We start from the raw sequence: 16,305 nt of genomic DNA on the forward strand, positions 1-16,305 counted from the left end.
ATCTGGGAGGCCTGTCTCCACACTGCCTGAGCCACCCAGCCCCGGAGGCCGTGTGCACACAGAGGATTATCAGCAGAAGTCAGTTCTTGGCTGCATGCCCTGGCACTGGACCAGGAAACAGCCAAGAAAGAAAGTACTCGAATTTCAGAATTAGGTGGTGTGTGCTTCACAGAGCTAAGATTACACTGGTTCCAAAGTCAGAAAAGACTCGTGTCAGACTAGCAATAAGTCGGTTTAATGCTTTTTAATTAGTTAATTATTTAATTTATTTGAGAGAGAGAGAGAGACAAAAGGAGAGAGAGAGCATAACCATCCCCTGGTTGAACCGTTATTGCCATCACCTACCCAACTGGGGTTTGGATAACACTTGCTGCTCTTCCCCAGAGGGTCAAAGCTTGGTCCTCAGTGTTGGCTGAGACAGGGGCACACTTTTAGGGGTACAGTCAAGTAGAAAGGGATCAGCTCATGGGGGCACCACTCTTATAGATGGAACAAGGCTGTCTGGACAAACTCAGATCTGAGCTTGGAGCAGGCCTGTGCCAATGAGCTGGGGCTCCTGAGACGGGATAAGTCATGAGAGAGCTAGTTAGGAAGCAGGTTAGTTTCCTTCCCATCTGTCAGATACTTGTCTTCCTGCCTTCCTTTCCTCTTTCCCTCCATAAGATTCATTTATTTGAATGGTAAAGTTATAGAGAGAAAGAGCCACACAGATCATCCACCTGCTGATTCACTCCCCAAGTGACTATAATGGCTGGGGCTGGGCCACGATGAAGCCAGGAACCCTGGATGGAGATATGGGTGACAGGAACCCAAGCATTTAGGCCATCTTGTACTGCCTTTCAAAGGAGTTGGGTTGGAAGAAGAAGAGCAGCCAAAGTCTTAAACTGGCACCCATATGGGTTGCTAGTGACGCAGGTGGCAGCAGAACCTGCTGAGGCCCAACGCTGCCCTGGACACACACTCTTCTGCACACGATGGCTTCCCTTCGGCTTTTCCAGCATGAGCTGACACAGAGTAAGTTCCACACCAGAAGCCACACCATTCCATTACACCTCCTGAACTGTAAGGGAAATAAACTTCTTTTCTTCATAAACCACTCCGTCTCTCATATGTCATTATAGCAGCAAAAAAACAGCCGAATGGCGGCAAAGCACTGCATACAGCAGCTTAGGCCACCTCTTGGGATGTCTACATCCTGTATTGGAGTGCTGGGTCGAGACCCAGCTGCTCTGCTTCCAATCCAGCTCTGTTAGTGCACCTGGGAAAGCAGTGGAAGTTGGCCCAAGTGTTTGGGCCCTTCTCACCCACACGGGGGACCTAAGAGTCCAGCTTGGCCCAGCCTTGGCTGTTGCAGTTATTTAGGGAACTAGCAGATGAACGCTCTCTTGCTGCCTGCCTTTCAAATAAATCAATCCTGAAAGAAGAAAAGGCAAACAGATTAATATACCAGGGGCACCTGGGCAAGGTGAACCAGACATTTAGTACATAAATGCTCCCATGGTCAAGCAGCACAAACCACCTGCCACACGCAGGGGATGGTTAGAGACACATGGTCTACTTGGATGCAGGCACTAGAGAGGATGAAGTCCCGAGCAGATCATTTCTAGATCTACGGTCTAGGATGAAAAAAGCAAGCTATACAAGAAAACAGCTTCTGGGTACTGCTTACTGGAGGAGTAAAAGAGCAATGCCATGTATTTTCTAAGGATGCGTGTGTGGGGGAAGACACAGCATGGCATACTTACATGCAAATGCATCAGGGAGAGAAAGAGAATGAGAGAGGGCACTGGAAAGTGGTTTACACCAACCTGACATTGTGGTTACTCAGGGGAGAGATGGGGTTAGGAGCCAGACCTGGAACACTTCGGCTTTATGTAAACCAGGGGCAGGGAATGTTTGGCCCGCAGGCGATTTAAAGCCAGTGAAAATCATGTGGGCTGGTCCTGCCAAGTCAGCTGCAGGTGGCACTCGAAACTAAATAAATTCATAGCAGGCTGATTTGTTCAAGTTGATAATTCTGCATGGCCTGCGAATGACCCCTGGCAGAATAAAGGTTCCCCACCCCTGAAACACCTGCTTATATAGATTTTTAAACAGTGAGCATGCATTCAGTTATTGCAAGTGTAAATCAGAGTTAAGAAACCAAACGATCAGTGGGTTAGATGATGCTGAAGGCCCCGCCAGCTCTAATACTCTCTGGTTCTAAAACTCAGCTGTGAAGTGGGAGAAGTTATCTTGCACACCACAGGAGCCAAGGAAAACACAACCCATCTAGTGAACATAAAGGTATTGGTTCTTCAAAACTCCAGAGTGCAAAACAAAAGTAAATAAAAACAAATGTGATAGCAATCATCATCCTCAGCATCGCAGGCTTCCAGAAACACTCCAGTTGGGCAGGTGGTAGCTGTGCAACTCCTGTAGCCTAGGGGCTGTGGCTGGGATTTTTAGCTAACCGTCAGCACTGGCAATTGCCACTCTGGCAGCAGCCCAGGCCCCAGGAAGACCCAGTTTCTCACTCAGGCCTCCCTTTTGAAACACGAGCTGTTAGGCTCACAGGGTGGAGACTATAAATATGCTGTTCCCCTCATATTGTTCTCACTCCTACAGACTTTGAGAAACTTCAACTCTGGGTCAGCCTAACTCTCCCCGCCTGGGGGGCAGAAAAGGGCTGATATTAAATGTGGCAGCAAGTAAAGGCAGCGCCTGTGAGCCAAACAGGGCTGGGTGGCTGTCTTACTGTACCCATGAACTTAGAGGTTTTGTACAACTGTTGGCAGAATCCAATAAGGGAGACAGTAGCAAAAGACCTAGAAATTTCTCAAGCATTCCCCAAGAGGAAATGCCTACAGCAACGGTTATAGAGCCAAACAAACAAACAAACAAACCATGGACCAGATAGATCCTTAAGAACTCCAATGACCTGTTGAATCTCTAGCATGACCCAAGAACAATAGGATGACACCTATAGTTCTTTCTTTGTTTCTGTACATACACTAAAAAAGTGAGGGAGGGGTCCTGGGCTTCTTTTGGGGATGAGAAAAATGGTCTGACACTGGATATAGACTGTCAAAATGATACTCAAAACTACTGAATAGGACCTTGTAAATGGGTAAATGGTACACTCCAGTGTATGATATACATTCCAGTAAGGCTGAAAACACTCTTGTAAATTAAATGAGATTCTTTTTGTTTATTTATGTACATATTTCACATGAAAGGCAGAGGGACAGAAACAGAGATCACCCATCCGCTGGTTCACGCTCCATACGCCTGCAGCAGTTAGGGTTGAGTGCCCAGAATTCCACCCAGGTCTCCTGGGTGGGTGGAGGGACCCAGTACTTGAACCATCAGCTGCTGCCTCCAGGTATGTAATAGCAGGAAGCCAGAACTGCAAGCAGAGCTAGGGCCAGAGTCCAGGGACTCCAAATCGGGACCTGGGAGACCAAGCAGCACCCTCAGTGCCACACCCAACACCCCATCCTCACATACAGATTCCTTTAGTAAGGGGATGCCCTGCAGCCTGGCTCAGCCCCCTTAGCTGTCACCTGTTCTCCAGATGGCAGGTCACAGGGCGTCCCCATGCCAGTGTTACTCCGATTTCTCCATCGTCTGGGCTTTTGTCTTGTTGGAGTGCAGGAGGACCAAGCCCTCCCATCCCCCGCCCATGCTGCATTCCAGAGCACAGGCAAACGTGAACTCCAAGTTACTTCCTCTGGTCCCTAGGCCTCAGTAGGCTGAGCCTGCCAGAGTGGGGCCTCTGGCCTTGAGTGGGCAGGGAACACCAACCCTCTGATGAGTCATCCCAAGCCAGCTTCCTGGCCTCTGTCTGGGATGTCTACTGTCTTGGATCAAGCTGTCAGAGTTGCCCTCAGAGAGCTAATAGTACAAGTACAATCAAGGTTGGCCATCAAGGGCGTGGGATGCAGGTGTGCCCACGCACAGTGGGGGCACCCACACGGTTGTAACCTCTCTGAAGGGCAAGTTGAAGCATGCAAATGTCTTGTCCCAGCCAGCTCACCGCTGGGGAGCTCTTCAGCAGAGCACCCATACCTGGCACAGACACACATGCACAAGGAAGCCGGCAGCAGGAAAAGGCAGAAGACCCTGCATAGGCCTCCTGGCAGCGCCGCTTCCCATCTAGCTTCCTGCTTGTGGCTTGGGGAAGTAGCCGAGGATGGCCCAAACCCTTGGGACCCTGCACCTGCAGGGAAGACTTGGAGGAGGCTCTGAGCTCCTGGCTTCGGATTGGCTCAGTTCCAGCTGTTGCAGCTACTTGGGGAGTGAACTAGCTAATGGAAGATCTACCTCTCTGTCTCCCCCTCAGTATATCTGACTTTTCAATAATGATAAAATAAATCTTTAAAAAAGTTCTGACTTCATTTTAAAAATGAAAAATGTCTACCTGTCACATATGTTTGTTCTAGAAATTAAAGAAAAAATTGTGTGTGTGTGTGTGTGTGTGTTTGGCACAGCCATGGCACACCCTATTTCTACTTTCATATTTAACTCAGCAGCAGGAGCATGCTCCCACGTTATAATTAACATCCTTCGCCCGAGAGTCTGTTGAGAGGGCAAAGCTCCCCAATGATCCTGACACGTCCCCAGGGCTGCACCTTGACAGTGATAGGATCTTCACAACACACACCCAACAGCTGCACGGTCGGTATTCCCTGGAGAACACCAGTGGCCATCCCAGTTCGACAACCCTGCCAGTGGTAAAAAGACAGTCAAGGCTGCGGGGCACCGAGAACGCGATTTGGAAAAATTAGACTGTTCCCCCAACCCCAACCCCAGAAAGTGGTCACGAGCAACAGTGGCCCTGCAGAGCCTGCCCTTGATGACCTTGGATGGTGGGCCATTAAAGCCCCATCTCGTCCACACATGGGCAGGCATCTCACCCAGAGTCCACCATGCACAAGTCAGGGAGCAACTCACAAATAAGGGACAGGCCCTGGAGGGTGATAGGTACACTCAGAGCTGCCCAAAGCCTGGGCGATGAGTTAGAGAGAGCTGGGGGTTTGGAAATCAGGCGGGGAAGGAGCCAGGACCACCATGTTAACAGGCTGAGCCATCTGCTAAAAGAAGTTTCAGACTGAGGTGGGAAAAGGAGAGAATGAAGTCTTTCACAGGAGCTATGAGATGGCGGAGGGGAGGAGACGGGGGACAGAGCCAGCTCCAAAGACCATGGCCATGTCCTCAAGAGGAGTGTGAACTCTGCCTTGCAGAAGCGAGGGGTTTGAACAAGGGTTATTTATTGATTAGTGTGTTGGGCGGTGGAAAGGGATCGGCTTTGGATAGGTGCAGCTCCAGCTGTTGTGGCCGCTTGGGGAGTGAACCATTGGAAGGAAGATCTTCCTCTCTGTCTCTCCTCCTCTCTGTATATCTGCCTTTCCAATAAAAATAAATAAATCTTTTTTAAAAATAGTAAAAGTCCTTCTGAGGGACAAGTTCTTGGCCTGATAGTGAGGATGCCACTTGGGGTGCTTGGACCCCAAACTGAAGTGCCTGCGGAGTCCTGGCTCTACTTCCAATCTGGCTTCTTGGCAAGCAGCAGCTGGCAGCTCAAGCAGTGGGGCGTCCCTGCCCCCCACCTGAGACCCAAGTTGCCAGTCCCTGGCTTTAGCCTGGTCAGGCCCTGGCTGTGGTAGACATTTGTAGAGTGAAGCAGCTGATGTTTCTCAAGCAAAAAACAATGTGTCTGCATTACACCTCAACTTGCTTTTTCAATTAAGAGCAGCACATAAGAAAAACAACTGATTTTTTTTTTTTATTTGTTAAAATAGACCAGCCCTGAGCCAAGGGCTTAGCACGGAATTTTTTCCCACATATACAAAATATATATTAAGCAGTGGTTTTCTGTATAATCACTTGGAAAGGTCATCTTTGCTTGCATGAAAACCCAGCGTTCCATTAGTGTCCTGTCCGTGACGCAGAAGGTTCCCCTAGAGAGACATGAGAACTGAGGTGGGACCTGGGACCCCCATTCCCCAGCCCTTCCCACGCCTTGGAATGGAAAATAGATGAGCTGCAGCCACCCGTCCTGGTGGGGGCTCCCTACCCCAGAGGAGACCCCAGGGCTATTTCTGGAACCCCTGGCCCCCAGTGTGACTGAAGCTAAAACCGGTGGCCCTGAGAACAAAGATAAAAATCACCCAAATGTCACCAAGAACTGAAATTACTAATTTCCTAACGAGAGAAAAGTTACAGCAGTTTTTATCTCAAGTCCCAAGTGAGCACTTCCTGTATGTTACTATGATAATTTTTCAGATAGTTTCCAATTTTCATTCCTCTATGCTTGGGCTCCTGTTACATTTTTAAAGTTTTATTAATTATTTGAAAGGCAGAATTACACAGAGAGTGAAGGGGGGGGGAGAGAGAGAGAGAGAGACAGAGTAGCCGCTGGTTACTCCACCCAAAAGGCTGCAATGATCAGGACTGAGCCAGGCTGGCAGGGAGCTGGATCGTAAGCAGAGAAGCTGGGACTCAAACTAGCATTCGTATGGGAAGCTAGCTCCACAAGCCACGGCTTAACTGGCTAAGCCACAATACCTAGCTGTTTTGTTTTGTTTTGTTTTTTATTGTATCAGCAGGGAGTAGCCTGGACTGTGCAGCAGCCCAGATCCCCCAGTGGTGTGTTATAGCAGTCCAAGCAGTGGTTTAATCGGCTGGGCCACAATTCTGGCACCCACATGGAGACCCAGAAGAAGCTCCTGGCTCCTGGCTTTGAATCGGCGCAGCTCCAGCCATTGTGGCCACTTGGGGAGTGAACCAGTGGATGGAAGATCTTCCTCTCTGTCCCTCTGTCTCTCTGTATATCTTTCCAACAAAAATAAATAAATCTTAAAAATAAAAAAGAAATCTCTGCTGCTTGTAAAGACAAACAGGACAATGCTATTTATTGCATTTTCATTCTCCCCACAGGCTATTATATTGAGTTGTCACATTCTCTTGTCCTGGGCTCCTATATGCCAGCTTTGCCATGCTTTGAACACGATCCTTAACAAAACAAGTGCCCTCTTCCAAACCTACCCAGAAGGAGGAGGACCGGCTTTCAGCAGCGGCTCTCTGGCCACACTAACGGGCAGGACTGCATCTGCCATCATGTCCCTGTACTCATGTACACACAGAGATGTAGGGCAGGACATCAGAATCTTTACTGCAACCCTGGACAATCCAAAAGGTGCTCACGTTGGAGACTTTCCACAGTGAGGTCTGACCGGTGACAGACACGCATATGGGGACAGAAAGGGAAGGAAGGTTTACCAAGTAGTTACAGGACGCACTATACAACTCAAGGTTGTTCAAGAAAATACCACGCAGGAGAAGGATCGTTTAGCCTAGAGGTGAGGACACCCTTGTCCCATCTCAGGGCATGGCTGGAATCAACACTGAGCCCGTTTCTAACTCCAGCTCCTTGCTAACCTCAGCACGCCCAGGGAGGCAGCAGGTGATAGCTGCTTCCTGCCACCCATGTGGGTGACCCAGACGGAGCTTCCGGCTCCTGGCTCCTGTCCTCCAGCTGCTGCAGCAGACAGCAGTGCACACTCTTGCTCTCCCTCCTTCCCTCCCTCCCCCTCTGTCTATCAGCATTTTTTTTTAATGCCTGAGGTTGTACCCACGCAGAATGGCTACAAATGCCAGCTGAGCTCATTCTGTCAGTGCTCCTGAGACACATTTCTACTAACTAATGGCCCATTATCCTTCCTTTATTTCCCCGTCTCACCAGATAAGACGGGAAGAAACTTGTCTGCAGCTGTCAGCCTTCATACCCAAGGCCCAGTAGTCTGATTTCAGATCCCCCCGTTGCAGTAAGGAAACGCAGTTGGCATTACTTCATATCTGTAAGTACCGAGGTTGCTTCCTGCCAGAGGGCTTTCAGTAACAACACATTGTTAAATGCTTTTTTTTTTTAAAAAAATAATTAACAACAGGTACATCACAAGATGACCACCGACAGCCAACAGTCACATCTCTGGGTGTCAGTGGGTGGGCACAGTGGTAACCCCTTCTCTGTGGTTTTGAGGTCCCTCATCTCAGTTACCCACAGTCAATAGAAGACAGTACCAAAATCGAGACACAAACCCAGAACAGTAAGCCACTTCGAGAACGAGACCCTGTAAAGAGAGACTGGAGCAGCGACCCTGAGGGTGAACCCACTGTCCTGGACGCAGCACCACATGGAATGCCTTGAATACCTGTTGACTCAGCACCACAGTAAGTCCCCTACATCTGGCCCCCTGAGGCCCACTTGCCTGAGGAAGCTTAGGGATCTTCAGGGTCAAACCTGTGCACGCCACCAATCTCCTGGGGCATGTATCCCTGGTGTCCACCTACAGGCGCATCTGCCAACTTGACCCCGCACTCCCGGTACCCACCTCGAGGCTGTGGAGGTGCCTCTGCCCTTTGGACTCTCTTGTCTTCACGCTCTCTTCTCTCTGCCCTCCCCTGTCTCTCTCCCTCTGCTCCTGCTTCCTCCCTGCCCCATGGCTCCCTCCTCTGTTGAAATAAAGACTCTTAGGAACTCACAGACCCTGTTCACATAACATCTACTAGTGCACACTGTTGTAGCTGTTCCATTGTATTGTTTGCTATTGTCATTACTTTCTTACTGGTTCTAGCTTACAAAGTAAACTTCAGCCTGTGTAATGTACAAAGCGTTCATGGAAAATGGGCTGATAAGACAAGTTTGTTTAGGCGCAAAGAAATCTTAAAACCCATGCATATCAGGAGCCCTTAAAAAGTTCATGGAGAATACCTATTACCTAAGAACTATGAATTCTTTAGGCATTTTGCAACAAAATAAACTCATCTTTTATTTTACCTTCCAGAAGCTTTTCAAAGTGCCTCTTAAGCACAGGAAAGAATGTTCTCTTTTTCTTTTTAAAATTTATTTATTTATTTGAAAGACAGAGTTGCAGACAGAGGGAGAGACAAAGAGAAACATCTTTCATCCACTGGTTCACTCCCCAAATGGCCGGTAAGCCAGGGTTGAGTTACGCCAAAACCATGAGCCAAGAGTTTCATCCACGTCTTCCATGTGGGTGCAAGAATCCCAGCACTTGAGCCCTATCTTCCACTGCTTTCCCAGGACATTAGCAGTAAGCTACAATGGAAGTGGAGCAACTGCAACACAAACCAATGCCCAAATGGGATGCTGCTGTTGCAAGCAATAGCTTAACCCACTGTACCACAATGACAACCTGAGAAAGAACATTTTTTATACTGGGTTGCGTGGGTACTCTGTGGCCTCCAGCGTCAACTGGGAGTCATGGAATACAGCCCTGCAGGTAAGGTGCAACTGCCATGTATACTTTTCAAGAGTAAGATCTTCACACTTTGCAGTGCTTACCAACATCTTCTGTCCTATTCTCTCCTGCTCCAGTTCTTTAAAAATACATACACTGGGGTATGCCTGATAGCTTGACCAGGTTTATATGACTCTGTGTTACCTATGTTCAAGAAATAAGACTAAGGCTGTGGCCTTTTAGGTAAAGTCCCTGAGCTATTCACTCACCTTGAAGTGAAAGGAGCTGGCTGGGGACCCGATGGAGCCAGAGTGTTCGCTCTTGGTTAGGTTGCTGTAGTAGTTATTGACCTTGGAATTGACATTCTGGTTGGACCTGGGGTCATCCGTGATGGGGCAGATGAAGTAGCCTTCCTCATCATCACTGTCTGAATCGGAATCAGCACTGTGGCCAGCCCGGGAGGACTGGTTGCTACCAAGGCCTTCCAGGCGGAAGATGAGGTCCTCGTCGGCCATGTTCCAGGGGTGTCTGTGTTAGCCAAGGTGGGCGCGGCACAGCCAGAGTTCCGGGGCAGGTGCAGCAGCGAGGATCCTGTAAGGGAAGCACATGTCAGAGAGTGGCAGCAGGTGCATTATTGCACGCCTCACCGTACACACATACACTGCTCAAATGAGGACCAGCACCCCTGGGACAGAGGAACACCAAGTTGTCTTTGAGGAGGCCGTTGGCAACCTCCAGGGACATTTCAATATTCCAGACCTGTGCATCCAGTCATTCCACTTCTAGGAACTCTGCTTGAAAAGAAATGACTCGGAAGCAGTCAGAGGCATCCTTTGGGAACTGACACTATATCCAGTTACCACTTTGCCTAACACCCTCTGGCAACCTCCCTCCACATCCGTAGTAAAACCGGACGCCTTTAGGGATGGTGTGTGCAGCAGGTCAAGCTGCCGCAAACCACCGTGGTTCACATCCGAGCAGCTCCACAACTAACCCAGATCCCTGCTAACAGCCTGGGAAGGCAACAGAGGATGGCCCAAATGCTGGGTCCTGCCACCCATGCAGGAAACCAGGACACATCTCTTGGCTTTGGCCTGACCCTACTTTGGCTGTTGTGGCCATCTGGGGAGTGAACCAGAAGTTAGAAGATTGTTTTCTCTTTTATTTTTTCTTTTTAATTATTTATTTGTATTGGAAAGTCAGATATATAGAGAGGAAGATCTTCCATCCGATGATTCACTCCCCAAGGAGCCTCTTCCAGGTCCCTCACATGGGCGCAGGATCCCAAGGCTTTGGGCCATTGGATTGCCCTCCCAGGCCACAAGCAGGGAGCTGGATGGGAAGTGGCGCTGCCGGGATTAGAACCAGTGTCCATATGGATCCTGGTACATTCAGGGTGAGGACTTTAGCCACTAGGTCACGCCGCCGGGCCCAGAAGATTGTTTTCTGTGGGCCCAGCATGATGGCTCTGTAGCTAAATCCTCACCTTGCTCATCCCAGGGTGTTGGTTCTAATCCCGGCAACCTTGTTTCCCATCCAGCTCCCTGCCTGTGGCCTGGAAAAGCAGTCGAGGACGGCCCAAAGCCTTGGGACCCTGCACCCGCATGGGAGACCCAGAAGAAGCTCCTGGTTCCTGGCTTCATATTGGCACAGCTCTGGCTGTTGCAGTCACTTGGGGAGTGAACCAATGGATGGAAGATCTTTCTGTCTCTCCTCTCTGCATATCTGCCTTTCTGATAAAAATAAATAGATCTTTTAGAAAAATAAAAGAAGAAAAAAGAGGAGGAGGAGGAGATTGTTCTCTGGTTCACTCTGCCTTCCAAGTACATAAATCTTAAGAAAATAAAAAAAGCCCTGGCTGCAAGGGTGACGGTTTTGACGGTTTTCTGGCTCCCGACCCCGCAGCTCCCCCAGCTTTGGCCTCTGTCCAGCACCCAGCTTCCACACCTCTGCTCTGTGAACGCCAACAGCTCATTTGGACTTACTGAGCCAGTGTCTGACACGTCCTCCAGTGGGTTCCTTCTCAAATTTTAGAACTAGCCTCACGTCACTCTTCAAAGAAATCTTCCCAAAGCTGTGAAACACCTCTCCCCAACCCCCTCAACTGCCTGCACGCAGCACCCATCGCCCCCTAGCACCTCACCCTATTTGCCTCCCAGTGATTTTCCCAAGCCGGAATCCTCCTTTTTATTTTCTCATTGCCCGTGTGCCTAGGGCTCCAAACAGTCCCTGGCACAGAGAAGGTCCCAGAATGAGAGTGTTCTCAGAGGTGTGATCAAACAGGGGGAAAAAACTGCTGCCAGCCCGGCAGGTCCATCGGTGGAGGGTCAGACAAGAACGGCAGTACTTTAGAGCAAGCGTTTATGCCTAGTGGTTCGGATGTCGGATCTACGCTCAGTTCTTGGCTCCAGCACCTGATCTCAGCTTCCTGCTAATGTACATCCCTGGGGGCCACAAGAATGACTTAAGCCGCTGGGTTCCTGCCATCCATGGGAGAGACCTGGATCGAGCACCTGGCTCCCAGATTCGGTCCTGGCCCAGCCCTGACCATTAGAGAGCTCTCTCGCTTGATCTTTGCCTCTCAAATTAAAAAAAAAAAAAATTTAGTTTTTCAATTAAAACTTTTTTAGGTATATTATTATTTATTTGAAAGGTAGAATTTCTTCCTCTCTGTCTCTCCTCTCTGTATATCCGCCTTTCCCATAAAAAAAAATAATAATAAAAATAAATCTTTAAAAAAAAAAAAAAGGCCCGGTGCGGTGGCGCAGTGGTTAAAGGTCCTCGCCTTGCACACCCGGGATCCATATGGGCGCCGGTTCTAATCCTGGCAGCCCCGCTTCCCTTCCAGCTCCCTGCCTGTGGCCCGGGAAAGCAGTCAAGGACGGCCCAAAGCTTTGGGACCCTGCACCCGTGTGGGAGACCCGGAAGAGGTTCCTGGCTTCGGATCGGCATAGCATCGGCCCGTTGCGCTCACTTGGGGAGTGAATCATCGGACGGAAGATCTTCCTCTCTGTCTCTCCTCTCTGTATATCCGCCTTTCCCATAAAAAAAAAAATAATAATAAAAACAAATCTTTAAAAAAAAAAAAAAGGAAAGGTAGAATTACAGATAGAGAGAAAGACCAACAGACAGAAACATCTTCCACCTGCTGGTTCACTCCCCAAATGGCCAAAGCCAAAAACTTCTTCCAAGTCTCTGGTGGGGGCTATCCTCCTCTGCCTTGCCAGGAACATGAGCAGAGGGGACGGATCGGATATGGAACAGCCAGGACACAAAACCGTTCCGATGCCAGCATCGCAGGTGGAGGCAATCTTTCTGCCCTGTGAAATACTTTGTGACCATCAGAAACAAAGGGGAACCTCTGATACCCAGGAGACAAAGTTAGATAAGAGAGTTTCACAACATTTCAGACCTCCCCAACTCAGTCAAAGGATTCTCAACAGGAAGCCAAGATAAGGCAATGAGAAATAATCTTCCCAACAAATGCTGCTGGTACAACTGAATATGCTTAAAAGAATGAAACACAGGGCCCAGTGTGATAGCGCAGTGATTAAAGTCCTCGCCTTGAACACTAGGATCCCATGGGGTGCTGGTTCTAATCCACTTCCCATCCAGCTCCCTGCTTGTGGCCTGGGAAAGCAGTCCGATGGCCCAAAGCCTTGAGACCCTGCACCCGTGTGGGAGACCAGGAAGTGCTCCTGACTCCTGGTTTCAGATTGGCTCTGCTCCAGCTGTTGTGGCCGCTTGGGGAGGGAACCATCGGATGGAAAATCTTCCTCTCTGTCTTTCCTCTTCTCTGTATATCTGCCTTTCCAATAAAAATAAATAAATCTTAAAAAAAAAAAGAGAATAAAATACAAAAGTTAAAATTGGGGTCCTGCATGGTAGCCTAGCAGCTAAAGTCCTCGCCTTGAAAACACCAGGATCCTGGCAGCTCCCTGTTTGTGGCCTGGGAAAGCAGTCAAGGACAGCCCAGAGCCTTGGGACACATTCTTTTACATCTTTTTACTTCTCTTCCTTTCTGTTCTTTTCCCTTACTATATCACCATGACACTGATCCTCCACTCACAGTTTGCAAATTAGTCTCAACTGCCAAGTTTGTTTCTTATAGTCTGGTTGAGACAGTCACAGGCCTGGAGCCAGCGTCACAGCCATTGGACTCTGCTCACTCCCCAAATCTGTTCTGGGCTCTGGGCCTGCCACTCTCTGGCACCCAATCCACACTGGTCAACTCCGGGTCATTTTCCCTGCTACCAGCTAGCTCAGCAGCTTCTAGGAACCTGACTGCTGGCAGGGAGGGGCCTGTCCCACAGCCTCTGCCTGCACACTTCCAGGCAGTTAAGAGATTAGACTCTGGGTGGGCACAATGGCTTAACTGCAAGCGCCAGTAGCCCGTATGGGTGTCAGTTCATGTCCTGGCTGCTCCACTTCCCATTGAGCTCCTTGCTTGTGGCCTGGGAAAGCAGTGGAGAACAGATCAAAGCCTTGGGACCCTATGCCTACATGGGAAACACAGAAGCTCCTGGCCGCAGATTAGCTTAGCTCCAACCGCTGTGGCCATTTGGGGAGTGAACCAATAGATGGAAGACTTCTCCCTTTGTCTCTCCTCCTCCAAATAGAAATAAAAATAAATCTCCAAATAATAATAATAATAAAAATAAAGAGCTCAGGCTCTGGAGCCAGGCTATCAAAGACACAGATCCTGGCCTGGCTACGGATGATCCTGCTAACCTGATAAGTCCACTGGCATTGCCAACTCGTGCACTGACAAGGGAAGCAGCCTGACTGGAGCTCCACACTGGCTTATAGGGGATTCTGGACCAGATCCCAGCCCTTGACCACCACCAACCAGAGACCTGCTCCTGATCCCTTCGACCCTGGGAGGCATAAGTGACTGCAAACAAGCACTGAGTCTGCCCTGGTATGGCAGTCAAGAAAGAACATCACACAGTGGCCACCAACTGGATCGTTTCTGTGTCCCTTTAAAAACCTTTTTGTAGGAGCCGGCCGCCTCAGATTGCCACGCCGGCATCCCATAAAGGCACCGGCCGGAGTGCCGGCTGCTCCGTGCACTTGCAGGCCCAAAGAGCTCTCAGTGCAGGTGTGAGTCACCTGCAGGGCACCTGCTGCCCAGCTCCCCTCTCCCGATCCACACTTCTCAGTCAGCAGGGCAGACCCCACCCTCACCACAAAACCCTCCGCGTTTCAGGCGAGCCGTCACTCCCACTACTCCTGCTGCAGGATCATGAACCAACGGGGGTTTCTCCTGCTCTCACTCCAGCCTTTTCCCAGAGGCTCCCCGGGTGATGCAAACCCATAGCCCAGCCCAAAGACCACCAGAGGAGGAGAGAGTGGAAGGGACGGGGTTCTGATCTGCAGCCTGCACGGTCCACAGCGGGACCCTCCTTCTGGTCCCCAGAATCCTCTGGCCACCAACTTGGGAAAGTGCCACCAGGGCCGGAGTGGGGCACACACCACGCCCCCTCACGTCCTAACCTCCGATTGGCCGAAACTCAGCCACGTGGTGGTCCACAAATTCAATCAAGGATGGGTTCAACAAGCACCGCAGTCAGAAAAACACAAAAAAGTTACAAATTTTGCAACGTAAACGAGTGGTCAAGACGAGCCGAGGCGCTGTCTTCTGGCCCGCCCCCCTCCAGTTAGAGCAGACCCCGCGCGCCCTGCACACCCGGAGGAGCGCGGCCAGGGGCACCGGAAGTCACCGGTGTGCTGGGCTGAGCTAGTAACTGAACTCAGGAGATCCGTGGAGGTCCCACGGAAGAGGGTCCTTGCACACCTCCGGCTCTAAGCTCTACATCTTGCCTCAACCTGCTCAGATACCCCCCCTCCTCCAGGAAGCCTTCCAGATAATCTCCCCACCCCCAACTCGGCTCCAACCGACTCAGTCCATCTTGCTAACAATCAGGCGGGTTGCTTCCTCCTCTCACATCGGGGAGAGGCGACTCCACAGCCTGTCTGGGGCTCTCTGCCACTGGGGACTCCCTAAAGCTGCAAGCCTTCACACCTGCTGGGCGCTGGGCGAGGGACTGGACCTGCCAACGCCACGGAGGGGCGGGTGCTAATGCTGCACCCATTTTCCCGACGAGGAAACTGACAACCAGGGAGAAACCTGCAACACGTCCACGGTGGGTGAGTCACACGGTGGGTGTTTCCTACTGCTTGCACGGCAGAGTGGCCCCCAAGGGAAGGGAACGCCTGGTGACACGGAACCCAGAAGTCAGGTTTCCGGAGGACGAGCCCACAGGGTGGCTCTTAACCTGCTCCCCCGGGGTCCCAACAACACCACACGCGGACGCGGGCTGAACCAGGCCGGGGCTTCACTTGTGAGGCAATGCCCGGCCTCTTGGCTCACGAGGCAGCGTCGCCTGCCAGCGTCCGAGCTCCCACAGCCAAAGCAGCCAGGGCGCGTCTTCACAGCCCTCTCCGTGGTCGGAATTCAGGCCAGGCGCGCCACCAGTTCAGGGTGGCGGGGGCGGGGTGCAGTTCCGGGTCCCTCTTTGGAGACCTAGAAAGGCGGCGCTGCACCCATCCTCGGTGGACTGCATGCCGCCCATCGCTTGCCAACCGCCTCCCGCACGCACAGCGCCGCTCACCCACAAACGCAAACACGGAGCTGCGGAGTTGAAGGAGCAGAAGCCAAGCCCCCGCACTCGCCCTGCGCGCCACGTGCACGGCAGTGGCTCCCACCCGTGCGAGAGGAGGAAGGGAGGGAGGCAGACAGGCCTGCGGGGCCCTGCCCGCACCTACCTCGCCCGGGCAGACGAGCGCGGCAGCCCCTACCGACGGGAGGATCCAGAGGAGTGGCCAGAGGCTCGCGGCCCGGCGCTCCAGGGTGCAGGACGCGCGGGCTCCGGGAGAGCTCCGGGGAGCGGACCGGCGGGGCGCGGGGCTGGCGCCCCGAGGAGGCAGCGGGGGCTCCACGCGGGGAGGACGGGGCGTTCCTGGGGGCGCAGGGGGCCGCGAGCGCCGGCGGCAGCGAGCAGAAGCTGGAGCGGCACGGGACGCGCGGGCGTGGAGTCCGGCGAGGAGCGGAGCCGCG

The 16,305-nt window shown here is 51.3% G+C and overlaps 1 protein-coding gene across 1 annotated transcript in view; it reads right to left on the bottom strand.

Moving 5' to 3' along the window:
• Positions 1-16,305, bottom strand: part of EEF2K (eukaryotic elongation factor 2 kinase) — a 40,139-nt gene extending 23,834 nt beyond the window's left edge. The window contains exons 1-2 of the mRNA XM_040973219.1: positions 16,014-16,305; positions 9,515-9,836 (exon numbers count right to left, since the gene is read on the bottom strand). Coding sequence (XP_040829153.1) covers positions 9,515-9,760 — 246 coding nt within the window. The 5' untranslated portion in view covers positions 9,761-9,836; positions 16,014-16,305. The remainder of the gene's footprint in view (positions 1-9,514; positions 9,837-16,013) is intronic.

Source organism: Ochotona curzoniae, unplaced genomic scaffold, assembly GCF_017591425.1.
Source record: "Ochotona curzoniae isolate NIBS_2020 unplaced genomic scaffold, NIBS_Ocur_1.0 contig_2321, whole genome shotgun sequence".
NCBI classification, from domain to species: domain Eukaryota; kingdom Metazoa; phylum Chordata; class Mammalia; order Lagomorpha; family Ochotonidae; genus Ochotona; species Ochotona curzoniae.